This window comes from Lagenorhynchus albirostris, chromosome 1 (genome assembly GCF_949774975.1).
Source record: "Lagenorhynchus albirostris chromosome 1, mLagAlb1.1, whole genome shotgun sequence".
NCBI classification, from domain to species: Eukaryota; Metazoa; Chordata; class Mammalia; order Artiodactyla; family Delphinidae; genus Lagenorhynchus; species Lagenorhynchus albirostris.
The window spans coordinates 159,265,942-159,288,518 of NC_083095.1; the positions used below are offsets into that span (position 1 = coordinate 159,265,942).

The following is a 22,577-nucleotide window of genomic DNA, read 5'->3' on the forward strand; positions in this document are numbered from 1 at the left end:
CTAAAAAACAAACAAAAAAATGATCATTAAGGACCTAGGGGCAAGACGGGAATAAAGACGTAGACCTACTAGAGAATGGACTTGAGGACACAGAGAGGGGGAAGGGTAAGCTGCGACGAAGTGAGAGAGTGGCATGGACGTATATACACTACCAAACGTAAAATAGATAGCTAGTGGGAAGCAGCCGCATAGCACAGGGAGATCAGCTTGGTGCTTTGTGACCACCTGGAGGGGTGGGATAGGGAAGGTGGGAGGGAGGGAGACGCTAGAGGGAAGGGATGTGGGGATATATGTATATGTATAACTGATTCACTTTGTTATAAAGCAGAAACTAACACACCATTGTAAAGCAGTTATACTCCAATAAAGATACTAAAAAACAAAAAAGCCCCAGTACCCAGGAGGTGGTCAGGCTGCACTGCCTGTCCCACTCAGCCTGCCGCCTCCACCAGTTCACATCTGTCACTTGTGGCAATGCTTTTGCTCCTCCTGGCATGAGACGGAGCCTGCTACGCATCCCACAGCATGTCCTCATCCCGGGCTGTGGTCTACTGGGGCCCTAGCCCCATGGCAGACCCCAGGCAACTCAAGTTCCCTCTCCCTTCCTCAGTTTCCTCATCTGTGAAAAGGGAGTGCTCTTCGCACACCACAGAGCTGTTTGTGTGGCCAGAAGAGGTAGCTGCCAGGGGCTGCGTGCTGCAGGCCGGATCCTGTTACACTGTCACAGAGCCAAGAACTCTGCCTTTTCCTCTGAGCCTCTCTTTTGCTCCTTAGTCCTCTATGGCTTTCGTTAGCATAGTGTGGGAAATCTACATGGAGTTTCTCTATGGTGATTCACCACCACATGCACACACACCAGGCATGTGGCCATGTGCCCATTTGCACAGGGGCACCTGCCTGTCTTCCCAGCCATTCATAATCCCCTCAATTTCAGTCTTCATAGAAAATGACTCAGGGTTAGCAGATCCCTTGTGTTTCCTTTATTCACTTCAGGAGACACCGGGCCTTGGTTTTCCGAGTTCTTTTTGGACCTGGGATTAATACAGTTTTAGCCACACAGAGTAGAACAGAAAGTTGAGACAGTCTCGCGGGAAAGTGGGGTTGGGCTGCAGCTCTGATGATTCTAGTTGCGCCTAGTTGCTGCTTTCAGTGCTCCGTGCCTGTTTCCTCATCTGTCGGAGAGTAATAGTGAAAGAATCCTCCTGAGATTGTTATGAGAATTCTAGCAAAGAGTATCTCTGAAAGTGCTTTGTGTCACCAGACTATGAAATATGATGTGCATGAGTGGTAGTTGCTCTTCCCTCAATTACATTCATTTGTCCTCCACGCTGGTTTCTGTGCCTATTTATTTCCTTGCAGATCAAGCGTGGCAGGTTGTCCCCACCTTTAACTAACCAGAACATCCTGACATGCAGGGCTTCTATCACACGGACTGGGCGGCTGGGGCGGGGCAGGGCAGGGAGAGCTGCTTGGGGAGACGTGGGTTTTCTGTGACTTGTTCTGGGCAGGAACAGAGCCTCTCGGGGCTTCATTGCCTTTTCCATACAAGAAAATCCAAACCACTGGTCTCTGCATGTCCCTGCAGACGTTCGTGGGGAGAGCTCACTAATGTGTATAGATGCCCATTGAAAGCACTGCCCTCAGGGTGGACAGAGACCCCATGGTCCAGAGCAACTGAAATTTAACACCCCCCACCACCACCACAGACACTGTTTCCCTAGAAAATAGGCTGGCTGTGTGTGGGCTGAGTCAAATTTGTGTGTGTGTGTGTGTGCGGTACACGGGCCTCTCACTGTTGTGGCCTCTCCCGTTGCGGAGCACAGTACCCGGACGCGCAGGCTCAGCGGCCATGGCTCACAGACCCAGCCACTCCATGGCATGTGGGATCTTCCCGGACCGGGGCACGAACCCGTGTCCCCAGCATCGGCAGGCGGACTCTCAACCACTGCACCACCAGGGAGGCCCTGAGTCAAATTTAAAATCAATAAGTCAATCGTCAAAATGCCTTTTCTAAGCAGGGTGTGACTGGGGAGGGTAACGTGTTTGATTTGATGTTTCCTTGTAAATCTGAGAACCTGGGTCCATATTTATCCGTGAGGAGCTTTACTTTCCCTTAAGCTTTGTTAAGCTTCCAGTATGATGTTTTTCATTTTTCCATCCAAGATATGTTAATGTAGATTTTTCTTCCCATTTCAAAATAAGGTTAGTTATTGTTTGGTGATTACAAAATAATACGTGGTCATGGTAGGAATTTTGGAAAAGAAAGGAAATTATAAAGAAAATATTAGAGTTACCTGTAAAAAATAAGAACTGTGCTTGCATGGGAAGGGGCAAGGGGAACGTTCTAGATCTTTGTAGGGGTTTTGCTTATAACACAGACATATACGTTTGTCACAACTTCAGCAAATAGACTCAAGTTTTGTGCACTTCATTGTGTGTAAATCTTATATTAAAAGAGAAACTGTAAACAATTATTGAACTTGGGTTAATTATATGCATGGTGAAATCTTTAGGGGGAGGTGTACCGATGTCTGCAATTTAGTTTGAAGTGCTTTAAAAAAAAACGAGATGGCTTCATGAAGGTTAGATGGATAGATATGTGATAAAGTAAATATAGTAAAATGTTAATGGTGGAATACAGATGGTGGTTATATGAGTGTTCACTATAAAATTCTTTCAGGACTTCCCTGGTGGCACAGTGGTTAAGAGTACACCTGCCGATGCAGGGGACACAATGCAGGGTTCGAGCCTTGGTCTGGGAAGATCCCACATGCCGCAGAGCAACTAAGCCTGTGCGCCACAACTACTGAGCCTGTGCTCTAGAGCCCGCGAGCCACAACTACTGAAGCCCGTGCGCCTAGAGCCTGTGCTCCGCAACAAGAGAAGCCGCCACAATGAGAAGCCCGCACACCACAACGAAGAGTAGCCCCCGCTCGCCGCAACTGGAGAAAGCCCACGCACAGCAGCAAAGACCCAACTCAACCAAAAAAAAAAATAATAATAAATTAATTAATTAAAAAAAATTCTTTCAACTTTGCTGTATGTTTGAAAATTTGCATAATAAAATATTGAGAAACAAAGATGACTAATTCAGAAAGAACATGCGTATTTACAATCCAAAGGTAACCACCATTAACATTGGAGTGTATATTATTTTCTTCCAGTTTCATTTCCAAGAAGATATAATTTTATATAATTAAGATCTTACTACATAACATATTTATTTTCACATTTTCCACTCAGTATTGTACCACAGTTTTCTTTTGTCATAAAAAGTCTTCAGTGTGTAATTTTATAATTAAGGTACAATTTACATAGCTAGAATTCACACGTTTTAGCACACAGTTCTGTGAGTTTTGACAAATGCATAGAGGCATGCAACCACCACTCCAATCAAGAGGTGGAATAGTTCCATCATCCAGGAAAATTTCTCTGTGCCGTTTTGCCAGCACCTTGCCTCACATCCAGCCCCGGGCAGCTACGGATCTGTTTTTCAGAATATCGTTAAGATGGAACCATAGAATAGGTAGCCTTTGAGTCTGGCTTCTTTCACTCAAGCACAATACATTTGAGATTCATCCATGTCATTTACAAGTACTGGTAATTTGTTCCTTTTTATTGATGTTCCTTTTTATTGATGAGTAGTATTGCATTGTAAGGATGTACATTAATACAATTTTTTTTTTTTTTTGCGGTACGCGGGCCTCTCACTGTTGTGGCCTCTTCCGTTGCGGAGCACAGGCTCTGGACGCGCAGGCTCAGCGGCCATGGCTCACGGGCCCAGCCGCTCCCCGGCATGTGGGATCTTCCCGGACCGGGACACGAACCCATGTCCCCTGCATCGGCAGGCGGACTCTCAGCCACTGCGCCACCAGGGAAGCCCTAATATAATTTTAATGTTTGTAAGAAATCATCGTATATGGTAACCCGTTTTATTTATGCGTTCCCCTAATATTTGGATATTTAAGATGTTTTATTTTTTCACTATTATAAATGCCATTGTAATGAACATCATTTTTTTATAATTGTAACTATTTTTAAAAAAATTTTTGTTGGAGTATAGTTGATTTACAATGTTGGGTTAGTTTCAGGTGTACAGCAAAGTGAATCAGTTGTACATATACATAATGAACATCTTTATGCAAAATCATAGTCAATAATTTCTTTAGGTAGATTACTGGGAAGCGAATTACAGAGTATATTATAAATATTTTTAAAGCACTTATGACATTTTTTAAACCTTAAAAAGTTTTTCCTTGCATTTCTTTATGTGGTTCATAACCAGCTTGACTTAAAACTCCACTGGTGTTTATAATCCTTTCTCCCCCGCTTCTCTTTTTCAATATTGTCACCCCGTAGAGCTGACTCGAAGTTTCAGTGTCATCAGCGAGGCTTTGAAATTCTAAATGATGGAGACCAATCAGGAAACTTCCCTCTTCTTGGTGAAAATCTTGGAGGAACTGGACAGCAAGCAAAATACCGTTTCCTACCAGGACCTGTGCAAATCCCTGTGCACCCGTTTTGATCTGTCCCAGCTCTCCAAACTGAGAAGCGTCCTCTTCTACACGGCTTGTCTCGATCCCAATTTTCCAGCCACGTTATTCAAAGACAAGATGAAATGCACCGTGAACAACCAGCAATCGAAGAAAATCATGGTGGCGGCAGATATCGTGACGATATTCAACCTCATCCAGATGAACGGGGCTACAGCCAAAGAGAAGCTCCCCAGCGGCCGGCAGAAGATGCGCAAGAAGGAGGCGGCCTTTGACTTGGGCCGCTCGGACACGGAACTCTGCACCGCAGCCCAGTGTGAGTCCCTCAGCTGCGAGCTGAGCGACCAGCCTTTCAGCCGGGGCTACCCCACCCGCCAGTCTTCCAAATGCCGCAAGATGGACTGCAAGGACTGCCCGCAGTTTGTACCTGCCTCCGAGCCCAACTTCCTGCTGGGGGTCAGCAAAGATGTGAAAAACCGGGCGGCTTCCCTGGACAGGCTGCAGGCTCTGGCCCCCTACTCGGTGGCCAGCCCTCAGCCCTGCGAGATGCAGAGAACCTATTTCCCCATGAACATCGAGAGCGAGTCCATGTCCGATCAGGACTCCCTGCCCCTCACCCAGGGCATCAAGGAGACTTTCATCTCTAATGAGGAGCCCTTCGTGGTCCAGTCCTGCGTCCAGAAAAGGAACATCTTCAAAGAGGAGTTTCACAACCTGATGACTGTGTCCCCCGAGTTGGCCAGCCCCGCCAACAAGGCTGAGGGCGAGCACGGGAAACCCCAGGGCCGCAAGGAGTCCCACAAGACACCCTTCCCCAATCACAGCTTTGAGATGCCCTACAACAGCCAGTACCTGAATCCCGAGTACTCCCCTGTTCCTGACAAAAGGCGGGCAAAGCACGAGAGCTTAGATGACCTTCAAGCCTCCACGTATTTTGGACCCACTCCAGTGATGGGGACCCAGGAGGCCAGGCGCTGTCCCGGGAGGCCGGGTAAGCAGACCCCCTGGCCGGCCAAAAGCTGGAGCCTAAACACTGAAGAAGTTCCTGACTTTGAACGGTCCTTTTTCAATAGAAATCCCTCCGAGGAGAAGCTCCGCTATCCAAATCCCAGCAGCCAGACCGCCAACTTCCCAACCCCAGACAGGCGCCCAGCTTACCTCATGCCGCAGGAGCAACAGCCAATGCTCCCCGTCGGCTACGCGGCCAAGCCAAACGGGCTCAAATCTAAAGAGATCTCGTCCTCCGTTGACCTGGAGAAGCATGAACCGGTCAAAAAGTTTAAAGACAAGAGCATTAGCTGCACCAGCAGGCAGCTCAGCTCAGACACCAGTAGCGTGGGCACCCAGACCGAGCAGCACGTCCTGGAGCCCAAGAAATGCAAAGACTTGTGTGCCTCTGGGCAGGGCAAGTACAGTGACAGGCACGCCATGAAGCAGTCAGATGACGACTCGGAAGTCGTCAGTGATGACATCAGTGACATTTTCCGATTTCTTGATGACATGAGCATCAGTGGCTCGACGGGAGTGATGCAGTCATCCTGCTACAACAGCACAGGATCTTTGTCCCAGCTTCACAAGTCGGACTGTGACAGTTCACCGGAGCACAACCTAACCAAAATCGCCAACGGGCTCCCCAGCAGCAAAGGAGAAAAGGGCAACCGACCTGAAAACAGCCACCACTCAGAAGAGGAATTGAAGACCAGCGTGTGCAAACTGGTGCTCAGGATCGGTGAAATTGAACGGAAGCTCGAATCGCTGTCGGGTGTCCGCGAGGAGATCTCCCAGGTCCTGGGCAAGCTCAGTAAGCTGGATCAGAAGATACAGCAGCCCGAGAAGGTGAGTGTGCAGATAGATCTGAATTCCCTGACCAGCGAGGCTCCGTCCGATGAGAGCGCCTCTCCCCGGATGTTCCGTGCACACAATGGTTCCCACGGGCCCAAACTGGAGAACTCGGCCGACTGGTGCTCCTCAGACGCCAGCGGAAGCAACAGCGAAAGCCTTCGTGTCAAGGCGTTAAAAAAAAGCCTCTTCACCAGGCCATCCTCCAGGTCCCTGACGGAGGAAAACAGCGCCACAGAGTCCAAAATCGCCAGCATCTCCAATTCGCCCAGGGACTGGCGCACCATCACTTACACCAACCGCGTGGGCGTCGGAGAGGAGGACGTGAAAGACAGAGGCCCTGGGGAAAGTAAGGACTGGCATCGAAAATCTAAAGAGGTAATGCGCATGTAAGCTCGCGTAACTAGGCAGCAGCCTTACTATATAGCCCTGGTCTGTTCCCAAGCCTGGAAGCTTACATTACACGAAAAAGAGGCCTGCCCTTCTTGTGCTCGTAATCCTTCCAGACCTTCCACGTTAGAGCAGAGAGGACAGCATAGCCTGGTGGTTGGTCCCGCCAAATTGTCCATCAGCCCGGAGGAGCACACGCTGCTGTGTTGCCGATGGGAGAAAGCATGGCTCAGATATTGGACTGGTGGTTCGAGACCTGATTTTCATAGAATGGGGAACATGGCAGAGCAGACAAGCATCACCAGGGATTTCTTCCCGTCCTTTCTGAAAGGGCAGGGTGCAGGCAAAGCAAAGGAGGGGAATGACTTAAAAGCGAGCTGGCTCCTATGCCCCTTTCACATACTTTGTGGCACGCGTGGTGTTCCTTTTTAAAAGTTTGAGTTTTTTTCATTTTAAGATCAATAGATGATTCGTAAGAAAAGAAGATAAATTAAGGAAATTATTCACAGTTCCACCGCCCAAGGATGGCAACTCTTAATATGATGTCTTTCTTTGCTTTTGAGGTTTTTTCCTACAGTTTTATGGGAACGTGAGCGTTTTTACCTTTATAGTCAGCATCTTTCTGTCAGTGCTGGAGTGAGCACACACACACATACTCACATTCTTTCTTCTTCTCGTCCCCTGCAGTAGGGATGATTTGTTTCAGCGGTACTTGTGGCCGCTGTTCCTCCTTCGAAGTAGGTTCCATTGAACCCTTTCTGGCCAAAGTGATGCCATTTCAACTTGTTGCTCGTCTCAATTCCCTTCCCTGATTCCAAAGGTCAGTGGACAGACCACGGGGCCTCCTGAGGGCTCGGAGGACCAGTTGTCAGAGAGGGAGTGAAGAGGTGTGGCTGCAGACATTGGATACGGAGAAGGAGGCTGAGTCCCTCGAATGCCAAGAAGGGCAAGCTTAGAAAATGGAGCCCTAGGGAAGTTTTCAGGGTCCAAAGCAGGGAAAGAGAGTAAAATAAGAAGTGATTTTTTTCTGATCCCAAAGGAACCTCTGGTACCTGTGCTGGCCACTGTTCTCTTTGGTAGCCACTTACAACACGTGGCGTTGGACAGAAATCAGAATGTATTATGGGCCGACACTCCGACGAGATGCCCAGCTGTGGGTCTTCTCCTCTGACTGCTGTCGTGTCAATTAGCTGCTAGAGTCTGGCCAGGTTCCTGGAGCCCTGGGTCTTAGGGAGCGTTGAAAATGGCCATTTAGGGCACTCCAGTGGTTTGACACTTCTGTAGATGTATCAAGTTTAACTGAACTAGCCATGCGTCCAACCCATAAAATGTCAAAGCCCCCAGAAACCACCAGAAATAAGCTTGAGAAGGATCGCTTGAAATGCACAGCTCAAAGTTGCTAGTGTTTGGGGTGAGCGGTCTTCATTGGGCCTCCTTCTGTGACCTCATTTCTGCCTCCCGATGTATGGCTCTCACCATCCCTGGGCTGATGCCTGCCATGGTGGGGACCAACCCTGGGGCCCTTCTGAACTTTGCTCCCAAATCTCAAACTGCTGAAGGCCAGCTGCCCCAGATGTCTGCCGTGGGCTGACATCTGCAGGTCCCAGCTAGATTTCCTGTTCCTTCAAAGCCAGGCTTCCCTCTCCCTGTACCCATTCTGGGGTCGCCGTTCTAGCCATTCCCCAAACTGAAGGGGCGTCTCTCACCTCTGACTTCCCTCGTTGGCTCTCTCACATCCAGTTGGGCTACTCGACCCTGTGGATTTATCTTTTGTGATGTTTCTTTCCGCTTAAATCCACCCTCCCTCCCCCAAGTCCAGGCTCCTCCCACCTCCCACCTGGGCTTTGGGGGCACATTTGTAACTGGTCTGTCTCGCTCATCACCCCCCCACCTCTGCCGCCACTTCCATCTCATCCCATCCACCACTGCTATGCTCCCTTTCCTAAAACTCCACTCGGGGGTGTGCAGTGCCTCCTGTTCCCAACTCCTCCTTGACTCCCCTTTGCTCAGCAAGAAGTTTCAAGCCACTCAGCCCGGCCACTCAAACCCTGGGCCTGTCATGTCCTTCTCCCCAACAGGAGGGCTCCAGGTCACCTGGACCGGGCCCTTCTCCACCTTGATACGTCTGCCTGGTTTTCCTCAAAAGTGCCACCCTCGTTCACTCAGTCACTCATTCAGCAAGTACTGATGAAGCATCTAGGATGGCCAGGCCCCATCCCACTGTCGAACCTTCACTCACGTGATTCCTCCATCAAAAGTTTCCTGTCCAGGGACTTCCCTGGGGGTCCAATGGTTAAGACTTCACCTTCCAATGCAGGGGGTGTGGGTTTGACACCTGGTCGGGGAGCTAAGATCCCACATGCCTCGTGGCCAAAAAATCAAAACATAAAACAGAAGCAATATTATAACAAATTCAATAAAGAGTTTAAAAATGGTCCACATCAAAAAAAAAAAAAAAAAAAGTGTCCTGTCCACGTCCTCGGTGCTGATCTAGACCCAGCTCCCCTCAAGGCCTCTTCATTCGTAAGCCTCTGAAAGCCTCCCAAGATCATTGCTGGTCTCTGATCGCCTGCCTTTCATCCTCTTTGTTCCGACAGAGTAGATACCAACCTTTATTTTAAAAGTATCTCAGGTATACATACCGACTGCCATGTTAGAACGCAAACGCCTCCAACGGTGGGAGCAGGGAGGCAAGCGTGGGCAGCGGGTAACTTTCCATCTCAGAAGCGAGAACAAATTCAAATCCTGGCTCTGCCACTTCCTGGCTGTGTGACATTGGGCCAGTTCCTTAACCTCTCTAAGCTGAGTTTCCGCATCCACGGCGGGGAGTATAATGTTATAGCCTTGCCGATGTTCTCGAGGAGCTGAAATGGCGTATCGCGTGTTCAGCCCCGAGCACAGCAGGAGACACGCACAGTCAGCCCTCAGTTCATTGTAGTTAGGATGCCTTGTTGCTATTATTGGCACCTGCCCTGCCCCCAGCTCGGCACGGGCCCTGCATGCCGTGGGAGCCCTCTGAGTGTTCGGAAGTGGTGATGAGCTGAATGAATAAACTCAGTGACACCTTTTAGAAGATACTTGGGTTTGATGAGCTAGAAAAGAAGAGGACACCTCGCTTCCTTATTTGGATTTGGCCAAGTTTATCCTGCTTTCTCTGTAGCAGCGTCAGCGGTCCTAATGGTTTGGAAGGGCTCCGAGTTATACTGTATTTGAGCAAGGGCCGATGGGTCTAGTTTGCTGGGAGCTGGGAGCGTGCTTCTGGTCCCCGTCCACGTGTAGGATACGCACACTCCCACTCACACACGTTATCTCATCAGCTGCTCACACATAAACTCTCCCTTTCCTGACACCTGAGCCCATTCCCCACCTCTTGCTTATCCACACCGTCCCTCACTCATGTTCTTATGTTTCCTTTCTCTTTGTCTGTTGCTCACACCCACAGCTCTTCTGGCTCTCTGTTTCATGTGCACGACTCCATGATGCTGGGATCCATCCCTTTAAAAAGATTGGAGTGCCTTCTCCTTGGTGGTATGATTTTGCTGAGCGGGCGATTAAAAGGTGCTCACTGGGCTTTCCTGGTGGCGCAGTGGTTGAGAGTCCGCCTGCCGATGCAGGGGACACGGGTTCGTGCCCCGGTCCGGGAAGATCCCACATGCCGCGGAGCTGCTGGGCCCGTGAGCCATGGCCGCTGAGCCTGCGCTTCCGGAGCCTGTGCTCCGCAACGGGAGAGGCCACAATAGTGAGAGGCCCGCATACAGCAAAAAAAATAAATAAATAAAAGGTGCTCACTATTGTGCCCTGCCTTCGGGGAACTCACAGTCCGGCGGAGGAGACAGACAGACAAACAGGCAGTTACAGTTCAGTGGGACAGTGCTGGCCGCGGGCTCTGTACACAGTCTGAGGGGTCACGTAGATGGGCGCTGACCCGGTCTTGGTCAGGGAGTACTTCTGGAGGACGTGACATCTATGTGGAGATCTGAGGGCCTCAAGGACTGAGAACGTAAGTGATGGCAGCTGTGTTGGGCACCTTCCTGCCTCCAAACTGTGGTCCACACTGTTCCCTTGTCTTGAAGGCCACGCAGAGGTCTCTGAAAATCACTAGAGGCTCCCACCACGTGCTTTCTGGCTTGGCTTCTTCCATCCAGAGAAGCAGTGTGGCATCAGTGGTTTCAGCCAGCTCCTAGGGGGAAGGACCCCATATCTTTTACTCCTCAGTACCAGGTAGAAATTGGTAAGAGAAAGAGGGGGCAGTGACTTCCCTGGCAGTCCAGGGATTAAGACTCTGCGCTTCCTTTGCAGGGGACGCAGGTTCGGTCCCTGGTCGGGGAACTAAGATCCCGCATGCCGCGTGGTGCGACAAAAAAAGGAAAAAAAAAGGGGGGGTACTATGCAGTAGTTAAGCAAAGCTTCTCTGAAGCCAGATGATAGATTTAAATGCCAGCTCCTCCCGTTGGCAGCTGTGCACCTTGGGGTAAATTACTGAGTCTTTCTGGGCTCCATTTCCTTAGCTGAACAATGCGTGTTAATGATAGTAGTCATGGTATGAGGGTTAGATAAAATCATCTCTTCCTGGCATAGCAATGTTGGGTCGTTTGAGTATTATCAATGTCATAAGCTTTTCCTAGTAAATGTCCCCCAGTCCAGATATTCTTTCTATTTGCTTGTGAATAACTGCATGTTGCTACCCGGGCAGAGCCCGGTGATGCAAAGCTGGTGTCTGCCCACTGGCACTGTGGGCTGTCTGACGGCATCTGTGTCGCTCTCTGGACTCCTCTGTGCCCCTCTGCAGGCAGACAGGCAGTATGACATCCCCCCGCAGCACCGACTGCCCAAGCAGCCCAAAGACGGCTTCCTGGTGGAGCAGGTGTTCAGCCCTCACCCCTACCCTGCCTCCCTCAAGGCCCACATGAAGAACAACCCTCTGTACACAGACATGCGGCTGACGGAGCTGGCGGAGGTGAAGCGGGGCCAGCCTTCCTGGACCATCGAGGAGTATGCTCGCAACGCGGGCGAGAAGGGCAAGCTGACAGCCCTGGACCTGCAGGTGAGCCTCTCACTGCCCCGGGTGGGGGGAGCCCAGCCACACCCTGGCGGATGCAGGAATGGATAGCGGATGCCCTAACCGGCCCGCTCCCTCACCTTCAGCTCCCTGGGTCCCCACCGTGGAATTCGGAACCTGCATAACATCGTAGAGCAGAGATTTTTCGCAAGGAGATTGCTATTTCGCTTATTGCTTCGTAAACATGTATCAGTGGGAATGCTTGCTTGATTGATTGATCGACTTTGGCCATCCGATTTGCTAACGATACGTTTAAGACCCCATACCAAGTGCAGATTCTCGTATTTGCTCACAAGACCTCAGCCCAACTGTTTAATGAAACACAAGCTGATTTCTCCTTCCCCATGTAGCGCGTGGGATAAAAGCATATTTGTGGGAGCCGAGCTATGGATTATGTTTCCATACGGAGCAGTCCCAGGTAAGCACCGTCCCCGGAAGCTCTGTGAATACAGTTGTGGCTGGAGGGCATGCTTTCTGTTCAACCACGGGCAGGGCTGGGTGTTGGCCACTTCCATTGTGGCGGGCAGTTCCACCTGGTTCCATCCATACTGCGTCTATCTGTGTGTCCGCATCACCTCGGGAGCACAGGAAGCACCCTGCCCCCACCTGCCAGCTAGCTCGGTGGGCGGCGAGGCTACCATCCCAACGCCACCACTCACGTACGGGTCCCGGCAGGTCCACACCACTTAAAGGGCAGTTGGAGAGATGCCAGTGGGGGGGTGGTGGTATGGCAGGGTCTCCCCTGAAATGGCCTCTCCCTAAAGCCAGGAGGGCTGCAGGAGGTGCAGTGCAGTGGCGAGAAAAGAAATGTGTTTTCCCGCAGTGTGTGGGTTCTAAGCCAGGCTCCTTTGCTGTGTGGCCTGGAATGTTCACCTGTTTGAGCTTTGGTTTCCTCACCTGTTAAATGTCCATAATAATATCTAACTTTCAGAGTCACTGTCAGAAATGAAAATAATGTATTTAAAGTACCTGGCATTAAGAAGGCACCGATAAGGCATTTTGGCGCTGTTGAAATGATGCTGAAATTGATCCACTCTGTATGGGACTTTTTTTTTTTTTTGCGGTACGCGGGCCTCTCACTGTTGTGGCCTCTCCCGTTGCGGAGCACAGGCTCCGGACGCGCAGGCTCAGTGGCCATGGCTCACGGGCCCAGCCTCTCCGCGGCGTGTGGGATCTTCCCGGACCGGGGCACGAACCCGTGTCCCCTGCATCGGCAGGCGGACTCTCAACCACTGCGCCACCAGGGAAGCCCCGTATGGGACTTTTTAATCACGATCTCTCACGCAAGGCACAGTGGCCTGCAGGCGGGAGTGATGATGTTCATCTCAAGTTTATAAATGAGGAACTCGAGGCCCCGAGAAGCACAAGAACTTGCTGCAGGTCTGACAAGTCTAAATTCATAATGGACTATCTGGCAATAAGACTCCTGTACTTCCTCCTATGTTGCCTTTCCACCATGTCATTTTTCTGTTGATGACAGTATAGTAGAGCTTCATGTCACACAAATGACTGCAGTGACGTTTGTTTATGTTGGGCCCTAAATGACAGCAATTATGGCAAGGGACATCTCTGGCCAGATCTTGAGAGTCAAGTGGGTGGTGATATCAGGACCACCTCAGAGGTACTCCTGGCCCCTGTCACCTCCTGCATGTTTTGTCCCCATGCCAGCTGCACGCCACTTGACCCTTCAGGCCACGTCCTCTCCTGTCACCATCTTGCTGGCAAGCAGTCTAGATAGGATTTGCTTCTCCTGCGGGAGGGTCCCAGTGCTCTGCTGTGGCTACCACACCGCAACCTGTGGGTATTAGGATGCCACGAGCTGCAGGCGAGTCACAAAAGGCCCAGAGGTGTGAATGGCTCACCTGGTGGAATAATCAATGTTTCACCAGTATCATGGGATGACCTTGACAGGAGCAGGTTAATTGGATGAGTCATAGACTGAGAAACATCTTTTTAAAGTTTGGGAGGCAGAGTCTGGGAGATTTCGCTCCTACAGATACATGCAATTTTAAAGTGCCAATTTTTAGGAAGCGTAAAGGCAAAATTATAAAAACTAAAAGATCTTTAGATTAGAGAGCTTTAGGTGACATCACTTAAAAATGCAAAGGATAGTGTATCTAGTCTCAAAAAAATATAAGACAGGAAAGAGTTCGATAGCCTTTCGAGGGTGTTTGCAGCAAAACAGAACAGATATCAGGAGCTCAATGAAGGCAGAAAGGCACCACCTTACTTGTTTTCATCGCTTTGCAGAGACCCAGGTACTGTCTTAGGGCAGCTTCCGCATCTGGACCATCTTCTTGGGGCCCCATGGCGTCAAGATGTAAATTTGCCATCTATGGCCACTTGAGGGTGCAGCAAAGGTACAGGCCCCGTTTCCATTTCCAGCGCTCAGCGGGAGTAATTAACAACCGAGGATGCCCCCTGTGTCCCACTGGGTGGCACGAGAGCTTGCGGTTATTGGAAAAAGTAATTAAAAATAATAGACTTCACAGGATGAATCCCAGCCCCTAAAGCATAGCTACCTATGAAAGGAAGCCAGTTTCCTTCTGTCTGAGCTGGAGGGAAAAAGACAAAATCTGATGTGTCGTTTACACACTGCTCACTCCTTGGCCCGCCTTGGGAATATTGGGAAGAAGAGGTGGTGTTTCAGCCTCCCTGGTCAGAGCCTGTCTCCAAAGTGTCAGAGCAGGGAGAGCTGCCCCTTCAGCCTTCCACCCAAACCCGCCCAGCCCTGCAGACCAGTCCCCAGCTTAACATGCCCACCTGGCTCCCTGGCTCCCCTCTAGGGTACCCAGGGAAACAGACCGATCCCAAGTGCCCATGGAGGACAGAGCTGTGTTGGGGAAAGAGCTGCAGCCCAAGCATAAGGACACTTGTCCTAACAGCCGGAGCTGGGCAGTAGCAGAAGTGCCCTGGGCAACTCAGGGAGACCGTGGCTCCTGGGACTTAGCAGAAGTGCTGGAGTAGGAGCTTCTTGCAAAGTCTGAACAGACAATCCTGCGTTTTAAGGACTCTTCCATCATGGAGCATGTCCTGTTTCTCATGGTGTGGGTCCTTGCAATGGCCAGCATTGCCTACCACTCCTCCCCGCCCTTCCAGATAACATGAGTAATTGGAAAAGTCTTTGAACATTGTGTCTCCGTGAGGAAGGGGACCTGGGAGGATTTCAGGGACCCCGAAGTCCCATTCTCTTTTCATTATGCAACGTTGTACAGAATATTCTAGAATATTGGCACACTCTTCTCTAAAGGGCCAGAGAGTAACTGCTTTAAGACTTTGCAGGCCTTACAGTCTCCATCACAACTGCTCAACTCTGCCAATGATTGTCTCGAGCAGCCGTGGGCAACTGGTAAATGACTGGATATGACTGTGTTGCGACAAAATATTATTTTGGGACACGGAGATTTGATTTCATACGATTTTCACATACCGCTGACTATTGTTTTCCTTTTATTTTTTTTCAATGATTTAAAAATGTGAGAACCGTTCTTAACTGGTAGGCCGTACGAAGGCAGGTGCTGGGCTGTATCTGGCGCCTGGGCTGGAGTCTGCCGGCCCCTGTACCGGAAGGCCGTTAGAAACAGGAGAGCAGGGACTTCCCTGGCGGTCCAGTGGGTAAGACTCCGTGCTCCCAATGCAGGGGGCCCGGGTTCTATCCCTGGTCAGGGAACTAAGATCCTGCGCGCCGCATGGCCAAAAAACAAAACAAAACCAAAACAAAACAGGAGAGCAATAAAGCAGCCAGAGGAGTCCACGGCATGTGGGTCGTCCGCATCCCAGCAGGAAGCAGATGGCATACTCACGGGTGATGCGAGCGGGAAGGAGGGGACTCTTGGCGGCGGTGTAGGCAGGGTTAGAGCCCGTGAAGCGCCCAGGGACCAGCATGAGTGAGAGGCTGTTGCTGCCCTTGGATCTGAAGGCCAAGGAAAGGGAGCTGTTTCTGAAACCCACCAAGACCCACAGCTGTGAGAGCAGGTACCTGATAGAACTGTGGCCCATCAGGGAGGGAGCAGGGGGAACTGTGCCCCGCTGACTGAATCCACCTGGGATGTGTCCATATTGGCTGGTCTCCTGGGGGCACAGAGCAAGACAGAAAAGAACAGAGAATGGTTCTGAAAGGACAGGTGGAGAATGACTAATAGGGGTTAGAATAATCAATATTCCAATAACATAGTACATAGTGTGTGTGTGTGTGTGTGTGTGTGTGTGTGTGTGTGTGATTTGTAACATGCCGACCTTTATGAGCATTAAACAATCTGAGAAAATCTTCAAAATGGATATTTTGCTTGTGTTTCAAAGATTTAGACGACCTCACTTGGAATTGCAATGTGTTGCTGCTTTTATGTGACAGTCACATTATTAAATGTTTGCCGTGAGATGAGAACACACTGCCTTTCTTTATGGAAATAGATTATAGCCATCCACGGGGAATGGGATTCCTGGGTGATAACAGGTTAAATATAATACTTCTCCTGCAGACAGGCACTAATCTCAGGGAGGCTGGGAGACAAATGGCAGTGGGTGGGGGTCTCTCCCAGTGGGGACCTGCACCTGGCCTGGGGGTGGCCTGCCCCTGGTCTGTAGACCTGGCCTGTGAGCAGTGGCCTGACAGATGTTTGAAATGGAAATATTTTTATGTTTTGTTTGACCTGCTTATCTGGGAGGTGCCTTTGATTGTTCAGTGAGGCTTTACTGAAGAACTGGGAACCAAATCAGAGTAGTACAATAGCCTTGCTTTAGGCACCTCTGTTCTTAGGGACCGTTAGTGGAGAATATTTTTCAGCGACTTTCCCTGCTTCCCATGCAGCAGGGCCAGCCTGTTCTTGGCCGTACGCCCTTGAGGCGTAGAGGCTGGTTTCTCGGCCCTATTTTGCTTGCTCCCAGGAATTCCCTGGGTTTTCCTGTGTCAAGACCATTGTGACCTGTTTTTTTTTTTTAATATTTATTTATTTATTTAGTTGCACTGTTAGTTGTGGCAGGCGGGCTCCTTAGTTGCAGCACATGGGCTCCTTAGTTGTGGCATACAAACTCTTAGTTGTGGCATGCATATGGGATCTAGTTCCCTGACCAGGGATCGAACCTTGGCCCCCTGCATTGGGAGCACAGAGTCTTATCCACTGCGCCACCAGGGAAGTCCCCCATCATGACCTTTGTAGTAGGAGAGGGGCAGGTACAATCTGGGATGTGCGGGAGCCCGAGTCCTTGGTGGTCCACCTCGGGAGGGGCTGGTGGGCAGCGTTGGGCTCCTCGGTCATCTCCCCTGCAAGTTGCAGACAGCCCTGAGATGCTTCAGGGGTGATGATTGTCGGAACGTCTTGAACCTGTTGCACGTATTCACCATATTTCTAACATCTTCTCTTCACTTTTAGACTCAAGAATCTTTAAACCCAAACAACTTAGAATACTGGATGGAAGATATTTATACTCCAGGCTACGACTCATTACTGAAAAGGAAAGAAGCCGAGTTCAGACGAGCCAAGGTCTGCAAGATCGCTGCTCTGATCGCTGCAGCGACGTGCACAGTCATCCTGGTCATCGTCGTGCCCATCTGCACGATGAAATCATGAGCCGCTGGACGTGCAACGTTGCCTACGGCTCATGACGACCGACGTCTCCCTCTGTAGTTTAAAATCACGTGCCAGTGGGGCCACGGTTTGTTGAAATAGAAATCACAGAGGCTTTTCTGCAAACACTGACGATGGCCTTCAGAAAGTATACATTCTAGAGAGATATCTACCTACCTATTAGCTTTGACTTAATTCCATGGATGAATTTTAAGAGTGCAATATCTTTTCCTACCAAAAGAATGTAATGGACTACCAGTAGATACAAACTGAATTCCAAGCAAATAAAACATAGGAAGATTAATTGGTTGGATTCTTTCCATTTTGATGAACTTTCATGGCGGGGAATATGTTATAGAGGAGATGGTTAATCCATGCCTTTTTTAGGGAAGCTAAGGGAGATAGCAAGATGAGAATAAAAAAAAAAAAAGCATGGGTTCTCTTTCCCTTAATGTTCTTAGACCATCACTGGCAAAGAAACAGGGTATGTATCCATAAAGGGGGTTACTTCTCTGCTGACTTTTATCAAGGGCTACCGACTTTTCATTCTTGCCCTTCTGTCATCATTACAGTCTTCATTGCACATCTTCATGGAAACGTTCTGGACCTTCTTCCTGGTGCCCCGGGTAGGAAGGTGCTGGACTGTCAAATCAGGCATGGCGTGAAGTGTGCTCTCTGCTCAATAGGCCAAGGTATTCAGGCCAGGAGACCTTCCTGTGCCCACCTCAAGGTGTGGGAGAGTTGCTTGCTCACGACGTACGATCGATATCTGAAAGTCACGGCATCCCAAAGGGTCTCCCATTCTTGCTCTGGTGTGTGGTTCCTCTCAATCTTCTGTCTCCTGGTGGTACCCGTTGCTCTGCTTCTCACACATGAGTTGAAGAATTTGGAACTTGTCCTTGTGCCTTGAAGAGTAGAGACAATGGCTGAACTTTCACATTCTAACTATAAACCACGGTTTCCGTGCACCACTAATACCAACCATTTCCAATGGCTTTAAAAATTTTTTGAAAGCTTGTCAATAATATGACAAAGGCTGTGAGGTATTCTCAACTACCCCAACACCTACTCCAGAGTTTTGAATACTTGTCAGCTGTGCAAAAAAAAATGATCTATTTAACCGTTTATCTATCTATAATGTCTATCTAAATACCTAAGTTTGGTTTATTGTCATCTCTGTTAAATAACTTGAGAGCAAGGTTTCTCCAGTGTAAGGAAGCCGTTGTAATTTCATTAGAATTTGATCTCAGTTTCCACCTGCTGAATGGTGCTTTGACATAATTGGACGGAAAGAATCCTTTTCAGCATTTGATCCTACTGTCTTGTTACAGGTTAAAGGAAAACGATTGATAGAAACTAGCTACCTTAATTCTTCTGAGAACAAGGTGGATTATAAATAAATGCTGGTGGTAAGAATCATCACTCTGGATGATATAATACACTCCTGAAAGAGAGGTTTGGGAAGCATCTCAGATTTTAAAGCAATAGGCGTTCAGCTTCCATCCTAAAATCTTCCAAATAATGCTTAGCTTGTTGGGTCGAATCCTATTGTTCACTGTAAAGGGTAGTCAGAACCTTTCATGTTGTTAATAAATAAGGGATGGATGCTTTCATCTGTAGTGAACCTTCGTTTTTAGACGTCTTCATGTCACCTATTTCTAGTCTCACGTGTATGTACAGATTTTCAGCTAGGTGACTGCAATTTAAGCCTTAGTATGGAAAACTGAGGATTTATCATTGAAAATGAAAAAATATATATATTACTGTCTACTGTCAGAATTTTAGTCTTTTGGTGCTCTGTTTGGGGTTGGGCACATTCAGTAAGGTTGTTTCTTTCACCCCAAAAGGGATTCTAGATGAATACCCTCGGGAGTTGGGTGTTGCCATCCCAGCTCTCCTCCCAACCAGTACGGCTCTAGAACACATCCCAGTCCTGCCACTGTCACCTTTATCACAGGTTAAGCCACGAGAGCAGCAGAGATGGGTTGTTTCCAATCTCTTGCTCTATGATTGGCAGAGAAGTGGAGATGCAGTTACCCAGGATAAGAAAAATGTGTCAGATCCCTTTCGGACTCCTTCATTTGCCAGGTAGGATCATGGTGGATGGACCAAACCACTATTGCCACTGCCCTTGGGTGAATCTATTCCTAATGGACCCTGTTGGGGTCATGTGCCTAGCTCCGTAGGGAGGACATGATTATAAGCCCCACCCCACGCATGGAAGAGAAGGGACTCTAGAATTTTCTTCTACTATTTTCGTATCTGGAGAGGTTGTGAAAGAAATTTAGTCTTGCTCGAAGTCCAGTGTAGCTTTAAAATTCAGCTCAGCATCGTTGCCACGTAATGGAAACATCCAGACCCGATAATACCCCTGGGAAACCACACAGTGGTGGCCCAAAGGCAAGGTGGTTTCCTCTGGAAAGGGATTATCCACGGCTTGAACCCTGATAGATGCTTGGGGTCTTGGAATCTAGATAAGGTGAAGTTCACAGTTGGGTCCTTTCTCTGCATTGATCCCAAGCTTGTTACACCTTCTTTCCCTGGACCCCAGACTCACTCCAGTTCCTCCATCCTGTTTGCAGAAAGGGTCAAGACCAGAGTCTGGCCGGGAAGGAAGCATCTACCCATCCCTCTAACACCTGCCTCTAATCTCCTGCTGCTGTGAGCTCCCTGGAGGTGACATAGGGACTGGCCTGACTTCTGTAGTGGGCGCCAACTTCTACCACGCTCTCTGGCATTTTCACGTGAAGTATGGTTTCTTGTGCCAAAACCAAAAATCACTACACTATCAAAACTCACTTCATTTCTCTTGCATTAAAAAAATGAACAATCAGATGTCGTTAAGGGATTGTTCTGAAATTAGATCTCTTTAGCCAATGATTAAAGTTGGAATCATTTCATCCTCTTTTTCATTCTGAATTTGCTTGGAACACAGCCTTGCAGAGAAGCAAAAAAATTTCCCAGCTCACAGTTTTCAGATATTTTACGCCAGTATCCTCTCCTTTAAACGGAAAATACAAGTCAAGCAAATCATACTTATATCACCCATTACTAGCTGATCATAAATTGTTAGTATCTTAGGGCATGTAGCTATGTAGTTGGTATCTGCAAGGCTAGCTTGATAGATGTGCTAAAACTCACTGTTCTGAATGTGCCGTAAGTTCTGACACCCTTATTGGAATCAAGGCAGTGCTGTTTTGGTTTACAGTTTATCAATCTAAGAGCAATGGCACCTCGTTTTCTTAACAAAAAAAGCTCTGCCAATAGTAAATGATTCTGTTAAGTGGTATCAAAATGTGTGAATGTTGAAATTCAACATGCTTCATATTATAACCAACCTGCAAGAATATTGTGGTCAACTGTGTGAATACCAAATCAGAGTAGACTGTATATTGTACTTCGGAAATTTGTATTTAAAGGCAAAAATATTAGTAATAGTTGGTATACTTGGGGAAAAGGGTATTACATATTTATTAAGTAACAATGAGAAATGCAACAAACTTCCTTATTTATGCCTTATGAGTAAAGGGGTGTGAAGTATTAGCTGAAGTTTTATGCGCAAGACTAAAGGAATGGGTATCCGTGAAGGCAGGGACTCGTCTTTTCTATGTTTGTTCTGAAAAGCTCTCAGCACACTCTTGGTGCTTAATCATTGTTATATAATACCAATCACTAAGCACATTTTTAGATCTTTTTTCAAATGGCTTGTGTAAAATTTGGTTAATGTATAATGGTTGGTTTGAAGCATCTGCCTCTCCAAATATAATCGAAAATAAACTGAAAACTGATAAAAGAGCATGCCGTGAGATTTTATTCTACGCGTGAATTATAAGTTGTCAGTTTCACGCACAGATCATAAGCGTCCAGCTTGATGCTTCTTCACAAAGGGAACACATCCATGTAATCGGCACCCAGATCAAAAACCAGAACATTCAAGCACCCCAGAAACCTCCCTCAGGCCCCCTTCCAGCGAAAACCTTGCAAAGAAGAACTGTCCTGACTTTTAAAGGCACGTGTTAGTTTTGCCTGTTTTAAAGCTCTGTGTGAATGTATTTCATGCAGTGTGTCCTTTTGTGTCACTCAACATGATGTTGTGAAAAACATCCATGCTGTGGTGTGTGGATGTAGTTTTCTCATTCCCATTGCACTGATTGTGAATATGGCACGATTTATTTATTCATTCCACAGTTGATGGACATTTGGGTAGCTTCCAGTTTGGGGCTGTGAATATGCTTGTATGTGCATTTCTGTAATGGGTATACCTGGGAGTAAAACTGCTGCATCATGAGATGTGCTTATGTTTTGCTTTAGTAGACACTGCCAAGAAGATTTTGAACATGGTTCTACCAACCTACAGCCCCATCAGCAGTATATATGGGAGTTCCACGTGCTCTACATCCTACGAAACAATTGATACTGTCTGTCTCTCATCTGAGCCATTCTGCTCGGTGTGTAGTGGTATCTCATTGTGTATCTAATTTGCGTTTTTCTGGTCACTAATAAGACTTGCTACCTTTTTGTATGTTTATTGACCATTTAGATCTCATATTTTGTGGAGTGCCTGTCCACATTTCTGCCAGTTTCTATTAGGTTTTTGTATTTTTCTTATTGATTTGTAGACATTCTCTACAAATTCTGGAAATGAGTCATTTGTCAGATATACATTATAAATACGATTTTCCATTCTGTGAGCTGCATTTTCTACTCTTTTAAGGGTGTCTTTTTGATCAATGGAAGTTCTCTATTTTAACATAAAATTATTTTATCATTTTCTTCTTATGATTGGCCATTTGAATCCTGTTTGAGAAATCTATGCAGACTCCAATGTCATGAAGATGCTGTATACTTTCTTTAAGAAGCTTTATTTTATTTTTCATGGTTAGATCTGTACTCCTTTTTTTAAATTATTTTTTTATATTTTTAACCTTTTATTTTATATTGGAGTATAGTTGATTAATAATGTTATGTTAGTTTTAGGTGTACAGCAAAGTGATTCGCTTATACATATATCTATTCTTTTTCAAATTTTTTTTCCATTTAGGTTGTTACGTAGTATTGAGCAGAGATCCCTGTGCTATACAGTAAGTCCTTGTTGGTTATCCATTTTAAATACAGCAGTGTGTACATGTCAATCCCACACTCCGTATCCCTTCCCCCACCTTTCCCTGCTGGTAACCATAAGTTCGTTCTCTAAGTCTGTGAGTCTGTTTCTGTTTTGTAAGTAAGTTCATT

General features: G+C 47.8%; 1 protein-coding gene across 1 annotated transcript; it reads left to right on the forward strand.

Moving 5' to 3' along the window:
• Nucleotides 1–4,406: 4,406 nt before the first annotated feature.
• Nucleotides 4,407–17,857, forward strand: MINAR1 (membrane integral NOTCH2 associated receptor 1). The gene is made up of 3 exons (XM_060170843.1): nt 4,407–6,710; nt 11,512–11,766; nt 17,151–17,857. The coding sequence occupies exons 1-3, from the start codon at nt 4,407–4,409 to the stop codon at nt 17,346–17,348; spliced, it is 2,757 nt and encodes a 918-aa protein (XP_060026826.1). The 3' UTR covers nt 17,349–17,857.
• The last annotated feature ends 4,720 nt before the right edge of the window (nt 17,858–22,577 follow it).

Excerpts from the sequence above, each read along its gene's own strand:
- MINAR1 (XM_060170843.1), top strand. The coding sequence starts at position 4,407 with ATGATGGAGACCAATCAGGAAACTTCCCTCTTCTTGGTGAAAATCTTG. Across the intron at positions 6,711-11,511 it reads GGCATCGAAAATCTAAAGAG|GCAGACAGGCAGTATGACAT; the intron begins GTAATGCGCATG and ends GCCCCTCTGCAG. Across the intron at positions 11,767-17,150 it reads TGACAGCCCTGGACCTGCAG|ACTCAAGAATCTTTAAACCC; the intron begins GTGAGCCTCTCA and ends CTTCACTTTTAG.